This window comes from Orbicella faveolata, unplaced genomic scaffold (assembly GCF_042242905.1).
Source record: "Orbicella faveolata isolate gen_17 unplaced genomic scaffold, um_ofav_v1 contig_48, whole genome shotgun sequence".
Lineage (NCBI taxonomy): Eukaryota > Metazoa > Cnidaria > Anthozoa > Scleractinia > Merulinidae > Orbicella > Orbicella faveolata.
The window spans coordinates 12,887,006-12,905,143 of NW_028301578.1; the positions used below are offsets into that span (position 1 = coordinate 12,887,006).

Consider the following 18,138-nt stretch of genomic DNA (forward strand, 5'->3'; position numbering starts at 1 on the left):
AGAGCTGAAAAACGACTGCGCATGCGTAGGGTTTTGGCGGGTGAGTCGACGAGTGGTGACATTTTCGATCGTTTGATCACCGTAAAGTCTTGGCGCCATTCGATGTTAATTTTTTGGACTAATATCATCCGAGAAAAATGGAGAAGATGGAACTTTCAATGTCATTTCAGTCAAGCAGATGTTCCTGATATCCTGAACATATTTCTGGCTATATTGACGGTCTAAACACAGCAAATTCTAGCAGACATCGGTCGCAGCGCCATGGTGAGTAGTAACCGCTTTACGCTTGTTAAGTTTATTTTGGATACCACTTACAGGTTAAAAAAGTGCAAATTTCAACTACCTTGTTGTCAATACATCTATTCAAATGTGTTTGCTCTTTACAAATAATTATATATAGATGTAACCGACCCGCAAGGATAAACCTGCCACGTAAGCTCGCATTTGAGCACATCAGCTTACATTTGTACTTGAGCACTCGTTGCATGTTTTTGGACCTCACGGGAACAAACTGTAAAGGAAATGATTCCCTTCTTCATGTTGAAATATTTATGTATTTACCCTGCCACTCAACATTCCTGGAGATATGACAGAAAAATTAATGGAACGCTGAGTATTCTTACTTGTGAAATTGAACAGAGAATTTGGAAAGGTAAAAAAATATCTGCTCTCATAGGCTGATCTTGACTTTGCTGATTTAAGCTTATATTTCGCTAATGACGAGTCTATAAAGGCTTACTTACTGGAGACAGTAGTCGGAGTTCAAATTCAGTTTGGTGCATATTTCTACAGATGCCTTTCCTTATTTATCTCCCCATCAATTTCGTAAGAAAAAAAATGAATAAAATAACAACGAAAAGTTTATAGATGTAAACCACACTTTCTCTTTGATTTCTGCGTATGCCCTGGGCAAAATGTCGTAAAACGCGATGTTGGGGGAAAGAAAGGCATACTATCCTGTTGTAACTGCTATTTGAGTAGATTGCAGCTAATTTGGCTCATATCCAGCCTGAAAATGTCCAAACTGTCCAAAAAATGCTTTTTTGACAAAAAGCTTCGGGAGTTAATGGGTTAAAAAGTAGTTTAAATGGTGGAATTTAGGAAGCTAGGAAAATATATGCTAAAAATGCTAAAAAGCTGGGAAAAGTTTAGTGAGGTGTTAGTGAAACTTAACATTAGTGACTGTACCAAGAGTGAACTGAAAATTGTTGACTTGCTTGAACCAAGACAGTAATTCGAAGGAGTACTGCCATTCTGCAAAAGCTACATGAGCTCCACCGTTCCCATGTAAGTGGCTGTCTAAGAGGAAAACACCTTGTGTGGTTGGAATGAAGACGACAGTATTGGAATTTAAAATAAAAATAGATGTTGTTTTGCCATGCGTTAAAGCAGTTCTCCAGTGAAAAGGTAAATTAGCTGCAGGACTTGCTTCAGGGATAATGCTAACAGGCATTTCAGGTCCTACAGTGGTGCCACCAATTACATTGTTTAATACAGTAGATGACTGTAGAGCTTGTGAAACACCAAATGTTTGAGGAATGTTTTGTGTCACTGAGTCATAGATGCTGTTACCCACTAAAATCCCTTGCACAATTAGCTGGTACACCCATGTCTGGCTCAGTGGACTGTTGAGCAGAGGAATATGAACATTTTCTGAAAAGAACATTTTGCTAAACAAAAGTGCAATAAAAGTACAGGCATTGCTTCCTTTTCTTCCTAGAATTGTGGACTGTGAAATACTGCTTGGGAATGACCAGAAAGTGACATTGCCATGATGGTTCGGAGGGATGATAATGAGTGTTAGAACTTGAGAAGAGCTGTTAGAGGGAGACGAGGTATTTGTAGCTGAATGTTGATTTCTGGATGAATGATTGGCCCGGGATGGAAGAGGGATAGTTGCATAAGTATCCAGGATGTTTTTAACCTTTTGAGACCATTCTGGTGAGGTGTAGAAAAGTTCAGCGTCGGATATGTTCAAGCCTGTAAGTGGTGTATTATTGCTTTCATCTTCATGGAGTTCATCATCATCATCATCATCATTTTCCCTTTCATTAGCATTTTTAGACGACAAAAGCCCATTGTTGAAGGTGTTTGCTAACTTTTGAACTTTTTTCTTCAGTGGTTCAGCACAGATTGGACAGCAGTGATTTGAAGGCAAGCAAGCTTGGTGAAAGCAGTGGAAGCAGGCCAGTCTAACAACGGTATCTGTTTCTCTTGTGCAAGTTGGAAAATCACAATAAATATCTGGGTGAGGTTGTTGGCCTGGCTCTACATCATCAAGATTATAACTTAGTGGAAAACACTTGGTGTCTACTGTGGTTTCAAACGTTGGGAGATGGTATTGTGGCTTCCCTTTTGGTCTTCCATTATTTGCAACTGGGCGTTCAACCTGAGTCAAAAATTAAATTATGTGCATGTCAGTAGTACATGTACATTTATTATGAGGAAAACATGATGGTAGTAATTTTGTTTGTTTGTTTTTCCATTTTTTAAGTCAGAGATGTTAACAGTATTTATTAATTATATTTGTTTATTTTAATATTCATTCTATTGTTTGGTACATTTTATATCTATGTCTGCATATCCTTATCCTACATATCTAAGAATCATATAAAGAAGCCTAAACCACGCATTTTACTTAAACTGTCTTAACACACCTCAGGAATTTGACAATACTTTAGAAATGTGGAAAATGCTTGCTTGCAGCTTGTGTTTTTCAATTTTTCTTGCATCATCAAATTCTTGTATTGTTTTATGATGGTATAATAAATGGTTTAGACTTCTGTATTTATTAATTTTATGACTTTTTTTTTATTTTCAGGATTGTTACCTGGTATGATTTGTGGCAGTTCTGTGAAATGCTCTTAAACAGATCAAGAAGAAATTCTGCACTTTTCCCTGCAATAAGCCACAAGTTGGATTCACTCTGCTGACCACGGTGGTACTGTGGAACAAAGGACTGGACAAATTCACTAAGAAACCCTGATGATACTAGTGATTTAGCAGTATCTTCAATGCTTTTTGCATCTTCAAACTTTTCAGTGTTTCTTCTTAGAACAGAATGCCAGACTTCTACCTTTTTTTCAGTTATCAACTTGAGAATACTGGCCTTTTTAGACCAGTATGCCGGAAGATATTTACACTGATATGCACAGTCACTCAAAAATGACAAGGTTGATTTGTTATAATGCTTCCTTCTCCAGCAGATGAAAATAATTACCAACTGTGCCATGACCATCTCATATAGCTTTAGATTGCCACTTCTGAAAATATTGTACTGATAAAAGATGATAGGCACAACATGTTCAAGTAAGTGCAAAATTGTCACAAATTCATGTTGCTTGCAGTTTGCAAACTTTTCCAGAACTTTTGCTCTTACAAGTTGCCAACCCACTAATGCAGCAGTCACACATAGTGATGTTTTAAAGGGTTTTGGTTTAGATGCCAAAGTGCCTCCAAAGACACTTGAAAACAGTTTATCAAAAAAAATTTGAAATTTGAAACAACATCTTCATAGGCATTGAGGCACACATGAAATGGCCCTTGCTCTGGTATTATTCCAATGCTGGGATTCCATCCACTTGCTATTAGCTTTTTGGGATAGTACCATCCTGGCCAATCAGCAGGTAGTGGCAGAACATACTTCTTGCTGTACAGCTGAAGTTCAGGGTATTTATTAAGTACACGCTCTAGGGTTGTTTTGTAGTTGTCCATGCTTTTTAGATCTTGTTCGAACTCATCAATCAACATACATGTCTCCGATGTCTCGAGGTCTTGTGTCGTTGGATTGGAGTACACCCTGAATAACAAATAAAAATGTTGTTGTTGCTGGCATTTCTATAACTATTGTTATTCTTGAAATGCCGATTTCCAATAATTTTTGGTTTATTAAAATTGCTGTACGCTGATGATATTCACTCTTGATATTTATAACAGGTCACTTTATATTCACAAACAGGCCACTGTTTATAAACATTATAAATTATACTAGCCTTAGTTCTCGCAGTGCTGCCTGTAGTCTCCCTGGGTCAATGCTTTGCATATTTTGTGGTAGCTGGTCCAAAAACTGGTTTTGCATATTTATTAAGGCATTTGTTAGTATTTCCAGGACAGATGGGACATTTATTCCACCAAGGCAGGTCTTCTGTTGGCCATTTACATTGATCACTACTTGTCTGTGTAAGGATGATGATGGGCGGGGTACTGCACTGACTGTGGGATGCACATCTGCTATACAGGATGCCATGTGTACCACATTTGTCCTAACAAGTTGTGCTGGTGTATGAAATGAGTGAATGTTGTGGAAGTCATCAACCATTAAGACCATGAAGCATGTCAGCTGATGGGAAAGACAGAGTATAAAAACCATAATTAAGTAGTTAATAGAGTGGTTTTCAATTGAGTGACTTAAACCAGAACCAAACTACGGTTTGACAGTGGCTGACTTCAGTAATGTAGTCTATTATTATTAGACTACATTACTGTACTCAGCTGATTTCAAACCGTAGTAAACGCAAAACCAAAACCAAATTAATATTGTCTGATTACTTTCCACACTCAATTGAAAACTGCTCTATTAATTTTAATATATTATTCTAGACAAAGACAAGAAAGAAAATTGATTAGCCAAAATGGCTTTTTTTTTTCAATAATATTTTTTGGTAGTGTGCATGAGTGAATTTGTTGATTAGAATTGCTTATTTATTTGCAGACTGACCTCATTTACTCTCTTCAACTGTTGTGATATGTAGTTGGCATGATCTTTAGCAAGGTCTGCTTTTAACTGCTGCACGTTCCTAGGCGTGGTGCTGTATCCTAAAATCTGACCAGCAGATAGGCCTTGCAAGGACATGCCACAACTAGCTGCGTATAAGCCACTGTCCTTTTGCAGTGTAGATGTTTTTTGTGACCTGTCATGTAGGTAAAAGTAATTTGCTTCCATTGTTACAACCCCCATGAACAATGAATGAAAAACAATTTTCTTACGGGTAGCTCACTTCATTTAAAGTTTGTTACCTAAAATAGGCCATTATGTGGAGTAGGGACACCACTCTCTGCTCTTGCATCTCTCTCCTTCTATTGGACAAGCTTTTCCTTCCACTTAAACAGTTAAGGATGTCCTCAAAGAGTCCAGGGCTATTTTTGTCTGTAAACTGTTTCATTGCCTCTGGATTGTAAATTTTCTGGTCTGGGGTGGTTATTTGATGTCTGTACAGGGCCTTTTGAAATGCTTCCAACTTCTTTTCAATTGTTGACTCTGTAATAGAAAAATCAACCATGACAAAAATTAAAATATTTTTGTGAGAAGTATAGAGTTTTTGTTATGATGCTAAATTTAATTCAAGCAGCTTCAAAACAGTAAAAACACCTTTTATCTCTGCGAGCTGTTGTGTTGCCACATGAAGCTGTGTTTGCAAGGTGCAGCACTTTTTTGTCTCCTTTCTGAGCAACAAATCCATTTCCTCCGGTGACTTCTAGGAGGAATGCAACAAGAGGTTTGTTATTTCGAACTGATTTTACATAGCTGGCATCAAATATGATACAAAATTATGAGAAGTACCTGTTTTGGCATGGGTGAGGTGTGATGGAATGTCACATCAGTACTTTTTCTCTGAAATCATCAAAAGGAACTTATTTGTACCGGTTTTACATTTGCATGTCACAAGAAACTCGGAAATATGTGCCAATCATTTTAAAGGGCGTTCTTATTGTAACCTCCCAGTAACCATACCTTTCGAGGAGGGCTGTAATCTTGTTCATCTTTAAACAATTGGTCTGCATTTTTCCTACAACTGGAACACCATCGCACACCAGGACGGTAACCACTTGTAGTACGTCCGATGCGGTCAAACAATTCATAAAACCTCGCTGGTATGTTGGCTGAAATATCAGTTGAGTGCACAGGAAGTGGACATGCACAAAAACCATGTGCTTCGCGGTTTATTCTGGTCCAGTGTCGAGCACATGCCCAGCTGTTCGTAGTGCCACCGACATACCTTGCTATTGCAGCATTGAACCTCCGCATTTTCCCTTTGCATTCCTCGCCTTTTCTGGTTTTTCTGTGGTACCAACAGGTCCGCTCACCGGAAGTTTCCGTGAACATTAAACTCATTAACATAATCTGCAACACGAGCCGCATTTTCGCGGCACGAACTCCGACTTCGCGGCAAAATTTCGATGAGTGTTCAAGGATGGAAGTGTGGTGTTCAGGAGATATGTTTTAGAACTAATATCGACCGGTCTTAAAGGAAAGTTTCAAGCTTAACCTTTTTACTTACTCCTTAGCCCAAGCGAAAACTCTCAGCGCTCTTAAATTTTTCGAAAATGCCGCCATTTTACGTATACGTTGCTATGGTTTTATGTTGTCTTTCCCAGTTTCTCGGCGCGCGCGAGTGAGCATGCGCAGTCGTTTTTCAGCTCTGTTCTGGACGGGTGGTTTGTTTACATTTTGTGCGCATGACATTTATATCCGCTGACCTCACATGAAAGGCTTCTCGATCTCGCCGACTCTCGCCGATGATTCGCGTGACGCTCTGCCGGTTGTACGGAACCGGCAAAGTAGTCAATAAAAACTCACGACTTTTCCGAAATACTATGCCAAAACGTAACAAGAAAGGACTTAAAGAATCTGAGAGAGAGGGAAGACCTGCAGAATTAACTCTAGCGAATTTTTTAACTGGATCACTCGCATCTCAAACTGCTCAAAGTTCAAACGTTTCTCACAGCACAGCAGCTTCTTCGGCGGATCTAACAGACAGACCAGAATCAACTGCCTCAGAATCTGGCTTAAATCAAGGAGGAGCATCTAGTGGAACCGTCGGGTTTTCCGTCAAACGCACAAAGAAAGGGAAACTTCCTATCTCGTACGAAAACAGGGCCAAAGGTAAGAAAGTCACTGTGATCAGCAACGTTACTGGTGATTCCGGAATATTACTACAGGAGCTGAAAAAGAAAATTGGTGCAGGCGGAGTTGTAAGAGGTGACACTGTGGAAATACAGGGAGATCATCAAGTTGTGGTTGAGAAATTTTTAACTGGCCATCCCTGTTTGAAATAGACCGTACCTTTCCCCGTGACCCTGTGCAAACATTTCAAACTACCCATAAATCCTTGCGCGTGCAAAGCAATATGGCTGCCGACAAGGCCTACCCACTTTGCGGATAATTCTTCTCAAAATTACCTGCCCTTGTTTGAAATGAAACTTAGAGCTGTCCTGCACAGACGAAGGGAATTACTTGAATTGCATGGAGATGCAATAACATTGAGTGATTGCCGAGAAGCTGTGCGCAGAAAGTTTGGTTTGAGGTGAGTTTATGTAAACTGAAGTCTTTCTCAAATAAGCTTACGTAAGCTTAAGTTATCGTGACTGTATAAAGTATATTTATTTATTTTATGTTCTGTTTTGTAGAACAGGCAGTTTTAATCTGAGTCTGAATGGCCAAGATGTTTTAGACAATGACTCGGTGCTACTCACAGATCTGGGAATAGTACATGGTGACTTAATCTACATTTTGCAGAACTCCGGAGAGCAAGGAAATGCACTAGCCAGCCAAAATACTCCTGGTTATTCCAGGGATACCTTGCATACTGATCAACAAGTTCCATGTACCTCAGCTGAGCATGTAAGTGATCCAGCCCAGGTACAACTTGTATGATCTGTTTTTTTTTTTTTTTTTTTTTTTAATCCTTTTAGTATTTCCAGACTCAAGAGATCGATTCTCCTTACTGAAATATGCACTGGCGGACCTTGTGAGACAAGGAATTACACTTTAAATTTTTCATACAAACGTCTCTAAATTTTCCTGCAAATTGTGACCCCATTTAAAAGACAAATGTATGAAAAATTGAAATTTTTATTGTGGCTTTTCTAAAGGGGCCATTTCTCTCAAATGCGATCAGTGAATTCTCTTCCCTAGTGTCTTTGGTTTTTAATTCATAAGTATTTCAGAACTCAAATTTTCCACGAGTTGTTAGACATCAGATTCTCCACTTTCCCCCTACATTTGCTGTAATTTTTGCCGTGTGTGCTACCCAAGCAAGATGCCCTCAGAAACCGTGAAAATCTCTATAACTGTATGAGGTTGCTGTGGGTCAGGAAAAAGTTGGGAAAAATTTCTTAACAATGTTTTAATGAATTTTTACTCAAAGTCGGGGGATTTTATTGTAAGGTACATGTATGTGTTGGAGGGCAGTCTTTGATAAATGAACATTGTTGATTGGAATCACCTTATTATGGTCATCAAAATTATATGTATGCGTAATTTGTTGTTTTCTGCAAAAGAAGTGGATGGAAATCTATTTATGATAAGTCTAATATTGCGAGTTGTGAAAGTTGTGTTGCTGGTCAATGAAAATGAAATATTTTTTCTAAATCTTCATATTTAGGTACCCTGTTATAGCTTATAAACGCCTCTAACCCCTTCATCTTTCTGCTTCAGCTAAGTAATGTGATATATTGCATTTTGATTCATTTCTAGCATAGCACAGTGTCATTGACTCTGGAGCAACAGCATGATAATCAGGGAAAAGAAAAGGCCAGAAAGAGTGAAACAGAACAGGCTCATCGGTACAGTACAGGATCAGTATCCTCACTCGGATCATCCATTCTTCTTTGTCGAGAGGGAATTCCACAAACGTTGGAAGACTTGTACAAAGCTATGGATGTCGGCACCATTCATGAAGCTGCCTGGGTAGTGATTCATGTTTTGATGATGGAGACTGGATACATCTGTACATCAGAGGTAGTTAATTGTTTGAACAAATAAAAGTCAGCTAGAAAACTAATAATTTAAAAGAGTACTTTACCCATACCGTATTACCAGTAGTCTGCTCACTGCTTGTTAATTGAACATTGTCCATTGTGAGGTCTCTTTCCTAGTCTCTTATTAAGGTTGTTTAGATCCCCAAATAAATGTACATGTAATTTAATTCAATGCATATGACTAGTCTAACTATACTGTATGCTCTTCTCCATTTCGTCCTACTCTAATAGTAATAATTTGTTTCAAATTGTTGTATATTAGAACAGGAGGTGGAAGAATGTTATTAAAAATAAAATAAATGAATAAAGTAAAACCCAAATCTTAAAGCAATGAACTGCACTTTGAAGCCTCTCAGTCATGCACACTGTTATTATATACCCATATATCTAGTCTGCTGACAGTTGTAAGCAAAAAGAAAAAAGATGTATCTTTGTACTTATTCTACAGGATTCAATGGAGAAAACAGAAGTCGATGATTCAAGCAGGGTTGTGCCTTGTAAGGATTGGAAGAAGGGTGGTATCACAAGAATTATGTACACACACTCGTCTTGTCCTGGTCTGACATGCTCTTTGACGTGTACATCTTTAGGACCTTACATCATGGTTCATGGTATATCTTTCTGCACTTGTTGATTTTATGTGCTGTTTTTGACAATTTTTCTACTGTAATACATGGAAGTGCGTGTTGTGTTCATGGTCTTACAGTGGTAGAGGCAAACATTACTGTCGAAATTGTGTTTCTTTGGGTGGGAAGTGACAATCGGCAAGCATGGATCCAGGGAAAGTTGTGCTGACTCCTAATTTCTGGTGCTGATCATTTAGAAGATTTTATTAGTGTCAAGTTCAAAAACACTTTTAATACAATGTAGATAAGTCACTGTAGTAGCATGGTATTTTCTAATTCACTTCCAACAGGCAATTTGATTGCAGTACTGAAGATTTAAGTCCAATACCTTGATATCTTGCTATGATTATACATGTATGACAAAAACTGTTCATTTTGTGTAGTTCTTTACTTTTCACTTAATGGTAACAATTGTGGATTTTGTGGCATCCTAAGCCACCTCATCTTTTGACATTAACATATTTCAGGTCTGGCTGATTCAGTGCCAAAAAGGGAAATATATCAGTGCAAGTTACAACCAACTGATTTTGTGAGGGGAAATGTGGATCTTAAAACAAATGGTAGGTGTTTATTGGTTGTGATATGTCTCATGTCCAGTGATAAGTACATGGTACATACGTGCACGTAATATTTCTCTTGAAATTGCTTAACAAGCACATGTATATGATTGTATAACACTTGGCTCACCATAACTCAACTGATGTTTATTCATATCTGTCAATCTGTTTGCTTTACAACTATGTGAGTAGTAGCGATCATCCTGTCTACTTTATACATGTAAAGAGCAATATAATAAAGTGTATTATCGTTTGTCTCACGATGTAGTCACTTGAGATGTAGATCGCGACATTTCGACTGCTTACTGCTAGTCTTCTTCAGGCAATAAGGTTGACTGATTGCACGGTATCATTTATATCACAAAGGACGGCTGTGATTGGTGCATTTCGATCCTCCTATTGTTCCATTGTTCCGGCGAGTAGCTGTTCCCTCAGTGGTCCGTTGTTGTACCGTTCTCCTGTTGTTGTGTTTCTTGATCGTGGGTATCCATGCTTCAGGAATTTCAATTCCACTATCCCTGTTGATGTTGTTAGGGTGAAGTCTTATGTGAATAGCTTCCTTGACCCTACGTGTGTACCAGTGAGGATCTCGATCAATAAACTTGACCTCATTCCAGATAGGATAGTGGCCGGACTCGTGGGTGTGTTCAGAAACGGCGGAGGTCTGGGTACGGGCGAGTCGTATATCCCTGTCGTGTTCTTTGATCCTCTCCTGCATAGATCTCCCTGTTTCCCCGATGTAGACTTTGCTGCACTCACAGGGAATCCTGTAGACAACACCATCTTGTTTAGCCGGGTTGACGGTGTCCTTTGGTCACACTAAGTGTGACCGAAGTGTCGTGTCGGACTTAAAGACGGTGCGAATGCCTTGTTGTTCTAGGCAGCGGCGGAGAGACTCCGAAACTCCTTGGACATAAGGTAAAACGGCGGTGGATTTAAATTCAGCGACAGGCTCTCTTCTTGGGGTTGTTCGTGTCTTTGTGATCTTCTGTACAAAAGAGGAGGGATATCTGTTAGAAACAAGTACAGATGACAGATGTTTCTTCTCTCCAACGATTACTGATGGTTTGGTGATGAGACGTTTAGCCCGGTTGTACAGACACTTCACAATACCACGCTTTACTGACTGAGGGTGGTGTGAATCATACGCTAGATACTGATCAGTATGTGTTGGTTTCCTGTAGACACTGGTGGTAAGGCGGCCATCAGGTTCTCTGTAAACTGACGTGTCGAGAAAGGCGATCTTGTTGTTGTTCTCGATCTCCATGGTGAAACGGATTGATGGTTGTTGACTGTTCAGGTGTTGCAGGAAGACGTCAACTCTATCCCGATCCAGGATGGTGAAAGTATCATCTACGTAGCGTTTCCAGATCTTAGGCTTGTAAGGTGCGGACTCTATTGCTTGTTCTTCAAATATCTCCATGTAGAGATTAGCAATAACCGCGGATACAGGGCTCCCCATGGCTGTGTCGTCTCGTTGTTCGTAAATCGATCCGTTGTACTGGAAGTACGTAGATCTTAATACGAAATTCAAGAGGTCCACGATTTGAACTGGTGTAAGTGTCGTGCGGTCAGCCAGGCCTGCGTCGTTCTCCATTTTTTGTAGCGCAGCTTGTACGGCGCCCTCGATCGGTACGTTGGTAAACAGTGACTCTACGTCGAAAGACACCATGATAAGACTTCACCCTAACAACATCAACAGGGATAGTGGAATTGAAATTCCTGAAGCATGGATACCCACGATCAAGAAACACAACAACAGGAGAACGGTACAACAACAGACCACTGAGGGAACAGCTACTCGCCAGAACAATGGAACAATAGGAGGATCGAAATGCACCAATCACAGCCGTCCTTTGTGATATAAATGATACCGTGCAATCAGTCAACCTTATCGCCTGAAGAAGACTAGCAGTAAGCAGTCGAAACATCGCGATCTACATCTCAAGTGACTACATCGTGAGACAAACGATAATACACTTTATTATTGCATCTACCACGATGAATAACAACAACCTTTTCCTCGACAAAGAGCAATATATTTATAATATTGTATTATTTGCTCTTGAGTCAATACCATAGTTGATTTGGTCCTTGGTCCCATCAGCGGAGAATAAAAGAGAATTTATATTAAATAAATACTAATCACTCATTAGGTGCTTCATCAGTTTATTACAATCTTCACCGACTGTCCAGACTGTTCAAGGACCAAGTGGCTTATCCATTGTTGTCCTTTATGAGAGCTGGTATGATATCTGTACTTGTCATTTTTTATAGATGTACATGTACTGTAATCATATTTTATTTTAATGATTTTAAAACTAAAATGTTCGTTTTCACAAAATTTCAGTTTGAATATGCAGGGCTGGCATTAAATTTTGATTCACCTGTAGCCTTGTTCTTCACCCCTGTAACAAGCTTGTTACTTTTAAGGGTGCATTTATTTGTGAAAGTAACTTATAGAGTAGGCAATAAAAATAAGGTATGAAATTTTAAGCAACTAGTATTGCAAGGAATGTAAATAGCGTACTTTAAATCAAGTATTGCAATGTGAGTGGTGTAAATAATGTAATTTTGTAAAGTAATTATGTAAGTGTGTATTGAATGTATATAAGTTACATGTATCAATTAAATAGATATAAAAAAAAATTAAATAACTTTGTAAGGGTTGTAAAAGTTCAGTGGTTCATCCATTGAACATTAGCACAGCAGATCCTGCAAGAATTGTTAATAATGTATTTTTAATTAATTGTTTGTTGATTTTTGCAGCTCTGGGATTACCACAGTTGTGTGGTTTCATGGCTGTTCCTGCAGAAGTCAAGGTACACATTTTACTGTGGGTTAATACTATCATGTTATTTATTTTAGAGTGTTGTTTTTCAATTGAGTGTTAAAAGTTATCAGGCAATTACTTTGGCTTTGGTTTTACTACGGTTTGAGATTGGCTGAGAAGTCTAGTTGGTAAGTAATTGGTTTGGCTTTGGTTAATTTACAACACTCAATTGAAAACTGCTCCAAATAGATAGCTGACAGTTTGCATTCTACTGGAGAAATAGAAAACATTATCTGTGTTTCTATCAAGGATAAGAAGCGGATTTGGAAACACTTGTCCATGGCTTGTGCTTTCATAGCTTTTCTTGTTTTACCAAACTTCCACTGGTGTTTTCTCTGCATGGCTAGGCTTGGAAAAGACTCTGCCTTTTATATTGCAAATGTAAACGTTTGTAGGTACTCGACAAGTGTTTCTCATGCAATAGGATGAAGACACTAAATACACACAAAGGTTCATTTGTTGTTGTTGTTTTTCAGCTAATGGTCCTGGGAAACCTTCCAGTACACAGCATATTGAATGTTGCATGCACATGTCGAGAGTTGAGATCTCTTTCGAATGATTCTACTTTGTGGCAGCACCTTGTATTTAGAGATTTTGGTAAGCCTAAGTTTGAAAACTGTCTGGCCTCATCAGGGCTTTTAGCCAGGATTTGAAAAGTGGGGATTGGATCAGCTATTCAGTCAGTTTGAGTCAACAATTTATTAGGCAATTCATCATGATCATATTAATTATGCATCTTTTTTATCAATTTGCAGGTGCACGGGTAAAGGACGAAACCAAAAGTTGGAAGACGGTATGTATTCTAGCTACAGTACCATAATTATCCACCAGACACAGTGCCAGGGATATACATATATCACAGTCTTAAACTTTCTGATGCAGGCTCAGTTATTTGAAGGCGATTTAAATTATTTGTTATATGGCAAGGTAGTCTTGAGGTAAATCCTAGCATTCTCATTGATTCTTTCTCAGTTGGGATTAGGTGTGTATTTTTTTGTTTTCAAGAGCCAGCAAATTCAATAAACAACCATGTCCTGAGTGCCATTTAAGAAACTCATGGAATCAGTCTGCGTGTTGAGACTAGGATTGCGCTCCTTGATGAAAAGCATCTCATAGACAAGACAATCAAATTTTCCTTGGCACTTTTTTAGAATGCGGAATTGGCTTTCTTTGAGGAGGCTTGTATCCCCATGGGCTGTCGAAAAGTGTTTACCGAACGCAGAGTTTTTACGTTCAATAATATGTTGGTGGAGGTGTCGAGCTGTAAAGCGACATAATTCGAATCACATAGATCACATGTAAAGGAGTAAACAATGCATTGTTGATTTACGATTGGAAGCTTGATTTCTCTGGGCTTGAGGTCTTGTCCTGAAAGGGGGGGGGGTACTCCCAGAAAAATTGGGTAGGGGTGTGCAGCCCGCTTCCCAAAACCATTACCCTATTTATGACCAAAATCTATGAAATTCCCTACCCTATTTATGACCTGACCAAAAATTCAAAACCCTATTTATGACCTAACCCCTAAACCAAATCCGTGTTTCAGACCTGGGTTATAATTAGTTCCCTAGTTCAGACCAATGTTAAATTACCATAAACATAATTTGTGAAGGGCTTTTGTTGATTTTCTTTTCGATAATGATGAAAAAGTGGCTTCTTCATAAAAACATACCCATATCAAGGCTAGAGTACAAAAACCATACCCTATTTATGACCAGAATGACCAAAATCAGCTAATTTATGACCAAAACACCTGAAAAACCATACCCTTTGGGGCCACACATACCTATATAGCCCATATAAGGGAGTATCCCCCCCCCCCTCCCAGGTCTTGTTCCAATTTTCTGTTGATTGTCTTGTTTAGGAGATGCTTTTCATCAAAGGGCGCAATCCTAGTCTCAACACGCAGACTGATTCCATTCACGCAAAACTCTTTGTTTAAAAGAACATTCCATCACCTATTGTCTTTTTAGTATGAAAATTAATTTGTTTTAAAAAATACTGAATCATAACTGAAATGATGACAAAAACAGCAACAACTACTAAGTACGACAAATTTGTCCATCTCCATTCTGATCAGAAGCAAGTAGTATAGCTGCATGGAGGTATAAGCTTCTTGGATTGAAATTGTACTATAAAACCCAAATGCTTTGAATAAGCATACCCATTTATGTCATTGTTTAGGTGTGCAGTCAGAACCATTGATAGACCAGTACTTTTTAACCGCACGGCCATGGGCCGAGCGCGGTTCTAGGTTTACCCGTGGTTTTTTTTTTTTTTTTTTTTGTCGGTGACCAGACGCAGACCTCCGCTCGGCCAAACTTTGAGTCACGCAACGTGTGATGTTTTTCCGCCAGAAGCTGTTAAAACATAAATAAACGGACAATTTTACGGATATTGTTTTCTTTTTTGTGGGTAAAATATATTTTCTTTTCGTTTTATCAAAGCATTGGATTTAAAGGGAATAATAAATACGCTGAAAAAAGGTATTACGTCAGCCATGGAATGCGCTGACGTTGCAGCTTTCACTTTCCACTACGTGACAAATAAGATCGTGTTTACTTTGCAAGTTTATTTCGGCAGAAGCGACGTCCATTAATTTATTTGTAACTTTGCGAGTATTTCTTATTACTAAAGATAGCCGTAGATAACGCAATTCTTCAATTATGTGACTCGTGTGACTTCTTTGCTAACCCTTAACTCAAGGGAAAAAACAATTAAATTTAATCGTGACTTTAAAGAAAGAAAGCGGTTTGTAATAGTGTTCGTATCTTCATGCCCATACATATCCCGAAGAAAGTTCCAGATTAAGACTATTACGTCATCGGAGATGTCACAACGGCTACGACTGATGGTGCGATAATAGAGTTTGTGTTGATCAAGTGCTGTGATGTCTACAGTAATCAATGAATCATCAAAGATTGCTTTGGAATATGCACTGCGTTGCGACTGTAGTACTAAGAAAACAGTTAAATTTTAAAAGCGCGGTTATAAGATCTAACAGATCTTCTTGTTATCTCATGTGCAGAACTTACATTGTACAGTAGTTGGAGGTGGAGCAGAATCAAATGCTCTTTGGGGTTAATATTGAAGTACTGGTACTGTGTTGCTTTTAAAAAGAGACCTGATCTATCAGAAAAATGTTAAACTTCGGTGTACAAGTACTTACTCGTCAGTGATGTATGAAATCACTGATTTTAGTTTGTTCACGTGTGTAGACCTACATCCAGTTGTACAGACAGAAACAAGATCGCATAAGAATGCAAGTCATCCTACCACCTTTTGACCTGTTCCCCCCTGGTCATGGAGTTGGCTCACAGCCTTTCAGGGGGGAGCCATACCCACCTGGCATCATAGGTAGGTACATATACAGTAGCTTGGGTTCGTACATTGTATCACCATCCTGCTGGTCCAAGAATTTTGGGAAGTTTTGTGAGCAGTTTATGATGAAGGAGAAAAGGATGGAGACATACCAGTAACTGCATTTGAAATGGACCTTTTTGACGATGTGTGCTTTTCCGATTATTTCATCCAAACAAAAAAATTTGTCTTATCTCACAATTTGTCATGTCGAATTTAGTAAAGTTTCACAAGAATCTGTTGCAAACTCCTGAAAATATACTTGAAGAACCCCAAACTTGCCAGTTTTAAAAATAAATGATGGCAATTGATGTAGCATTCACATCTCCCAAGTGGAAAATGAACTGAGTTCACTAAGAGACATTTGCAAAGTTAGGCTTTTGAAAAGACATTTGAGAGTTTTGATGCACAAAGCGTGTGAGCTGCACATTGTGCCTGTATCTAGGTCGCAAAATGGTGACATGGTTGATGAGCTCCTATGTCAATATTTTTACATGACCTGTTCATCATTTATTTCAGGTGGCCACAATGATCTCTATCCTAATTTACCATTCATACCTGGTGGAATTAACCCCAGCCCTGGGCCTGGGCTGCCAAGACCTCGCTTTGATCCATATGGCCCCCTACCAGACATTAATCAAATGCCAGGACCGTCTAGGAGGGGACGACGCCCAGGCCCTTCAGGGAGCTTCCCACCTGGATTTTTATGATAAGACGTCATTCTTGTACGAAATTATGTCATTCTCGTGTGACTAAAAAAAGTACGATATTATGAACTTGAAACAAGACATCTCCATAAGTCACTGGCAAAATATTACAAGATTTCCGAAGATGGCAACTTCCAGCTGACTGAATAGACGATCAGTTTAAATAAATCACGTGAAGAACATTACTCAGTGCTGCAGTGCTGTAAACAATTTCACAGTCCATTCTGTGGATACAGATCATTTGATTGCAGAAGCAAATGATCTTTTTCAGACATGCATGCTTTGATTTACAGGTTTAAAACGTGGAAGTTGTAATTATTTAATAAAATTTGTAAATTATTCAACATTTTCTTTCTACATTTTACTTTTGACATTTTACCTCTTTAAAGATATGTTTTTGCTTGACTGATGGCATCAGTCTGCCAAAACATGTCTTTAAAAAGTTGTCTGGTGTATTATATTTAAGGTTGCCGTTTTACTCTTCATAGATTAAAATGTTATGTTTTGAGGTGGATGAAATGCAAGGTTCTGTGGCACTCCCCACAATGCACTTCAGTTGCTCAATCTGATTAAAGTGACTATCAGCCACCCATTTAACTTGGAAAATGAATCCCCCGTAAGCAATGGGAATTTTGAGGCAACTGCACTAAGTTTTTAATGCGTAAGTCATACTGTACGGTATGTATATCATTTCTTACTTCTCATCTTATCCCTATAGAGTCCTAAAGTGTGACGTCACAAAAAAATAAATTTGAGAAATTATGGGATTTGGCGCCATTTTCGAATAGAACGTCCTTAATAAAGGGTCCTTGCCAAAAATTACCTCTTAATTGTAATTCTCAGCCAAAATATAAATGATGAAAATTTGGTACTGCCCCATATAAATCTCTCTAATTTTGAGTCAGTTCTAAACTGAAGGAACTGAAACAAATTTTGAAGGGTTTGTGTGGGATGCTATCAAAGTTTGATACCTTATATCTCTATCGGGAATTGCAATTCAGAGCTAATGTTTGGGATGAGGGCATCTTTTAGCATCCACTATAAGAATATGACATCATATCCCATAATTTCAAAAATTTTATTTTTGTGACATCATCACTTTAGGACTCTATTGGGCAGGGTCAGTGGTCAGATACATGACCAAGTAGTGATAACCCTGAATTGTGGGCTTTCATTTTTATTTGTTTTTCATTTTTGTTGCTGATTTCAGTGATGTTCCCCTTCTGACAACTTCGTCATCTTATGCTTAGCAACTTTTATTAGAACTTATTGCCTCATATGACACGAAAGAGTTCAAA

At 38.6% G+C, this 18,138-nt stretch overlaps 3 protein-coding genes and 1 long non-coding RNA gene across 6 annotated transcripts; 3 read left to right on the forward strand and 1 right to left on the reverse strand.

Moving 5' to 3' along the window:
* Positions 1-4: 4 nt before the first annotated feature.
* LOC149096598 (uncharacterized) lies at positions 5-5,310 on the forward strand. Its single transcript, XR_016204567.1, has 2 exons — positions 5-264; positions 2,822-5,310. It is a non-coding gene; the product is annotated as an uncharacterized LOC149096598 (long non-coding RNA).
* LOC149096599 (uncharacterized) lies at positions 3,878-6,336 on the reverse strand. Of its 2 annotated transcripts, none has more exons than XM_089281217.1 (6): positions 5,732-6,336; positions 5,561-5,611; positions 5,369-5,471; positions 5,017-5,257; positions 4,718-4,910; positions 3,878-4,339 (listed from the first exon to the last, which is right to left on the reverse strand). In XM_089281217.1, the coding sequence occupies exons 1-6, from the start codon at positions 6,137-6,139 to the stop codon at positions 3,983-3,985; spliced, it is 1,353 nt and encodes a 450-aa protein (XP_089137343.1). In that variant the 5' UTR covers positions 6,140-6,336; the 3' UTR covers positions 3,878-3,982. The 2 variants fall into 2 exon arrangements, with proteins under 2 accessions (XP_089137343.1, XP_089137342.1); XM_089281216.1 differs by having other exon boundaries at positions 5,369-5,474; positions 5,732-6,328.
* Positions 6,337-6,471: 135 nt separating this feature from the next.
* LOC110039649 (uncharacterized) lies at positions 6,472-7,175 on the forward strand. Its single transcript, XM_020744780.2, has one exon. It carries the CDS (start codon positions 6,517-6,519, stop codon positions 7,054-7,056), a length of 540 nt encoding a protein of 179 aa, XP_020600439.1. The 5' UTR covers positions 6,472-6,516; the 3' UTR covers positions 7,057-7,175.
* On the forward strand, positions 7,062-17,184 carry LOC110039646 (F-box only protein 7-like). 2 transcript variants are annotated; one of them, XM_089281220.1, is made up of 11 exons: positions 7,062-7,304; positions 7,408-7,621; positions 8,477-8,740; positions 9,209-9,371; positions 9,854-9,946; positions 12,100-12,189; positions 12,713-12,765; positions 13,253-13,373; positions 13,532-13,569; positions 15,992-16,130; positions 16,653-17,184. In XM_089281220.1, exons 1-11 carry the CDS (start codon positions 7,195-7,197, stop codon positions 16,841-16,843), a joined length of 1,476 nt encoding a protein of 491 aa, XP_089137346.1. In that variant the 5' UTR covers positions 7,062-7,194; the 3' UTR covers positions 16,844-17,184. The 2 variants fall into 2 exon arrangements, with proteins under 2 accessions (XP_089137346.1, XP_089137345.1); XM_089281219.1 differs by having other exon boundaries at positions 7,175-7,304; positions 7,408-7,639.
* Positions 17,185-18,138: the final 954 nt, after the last annotated feature.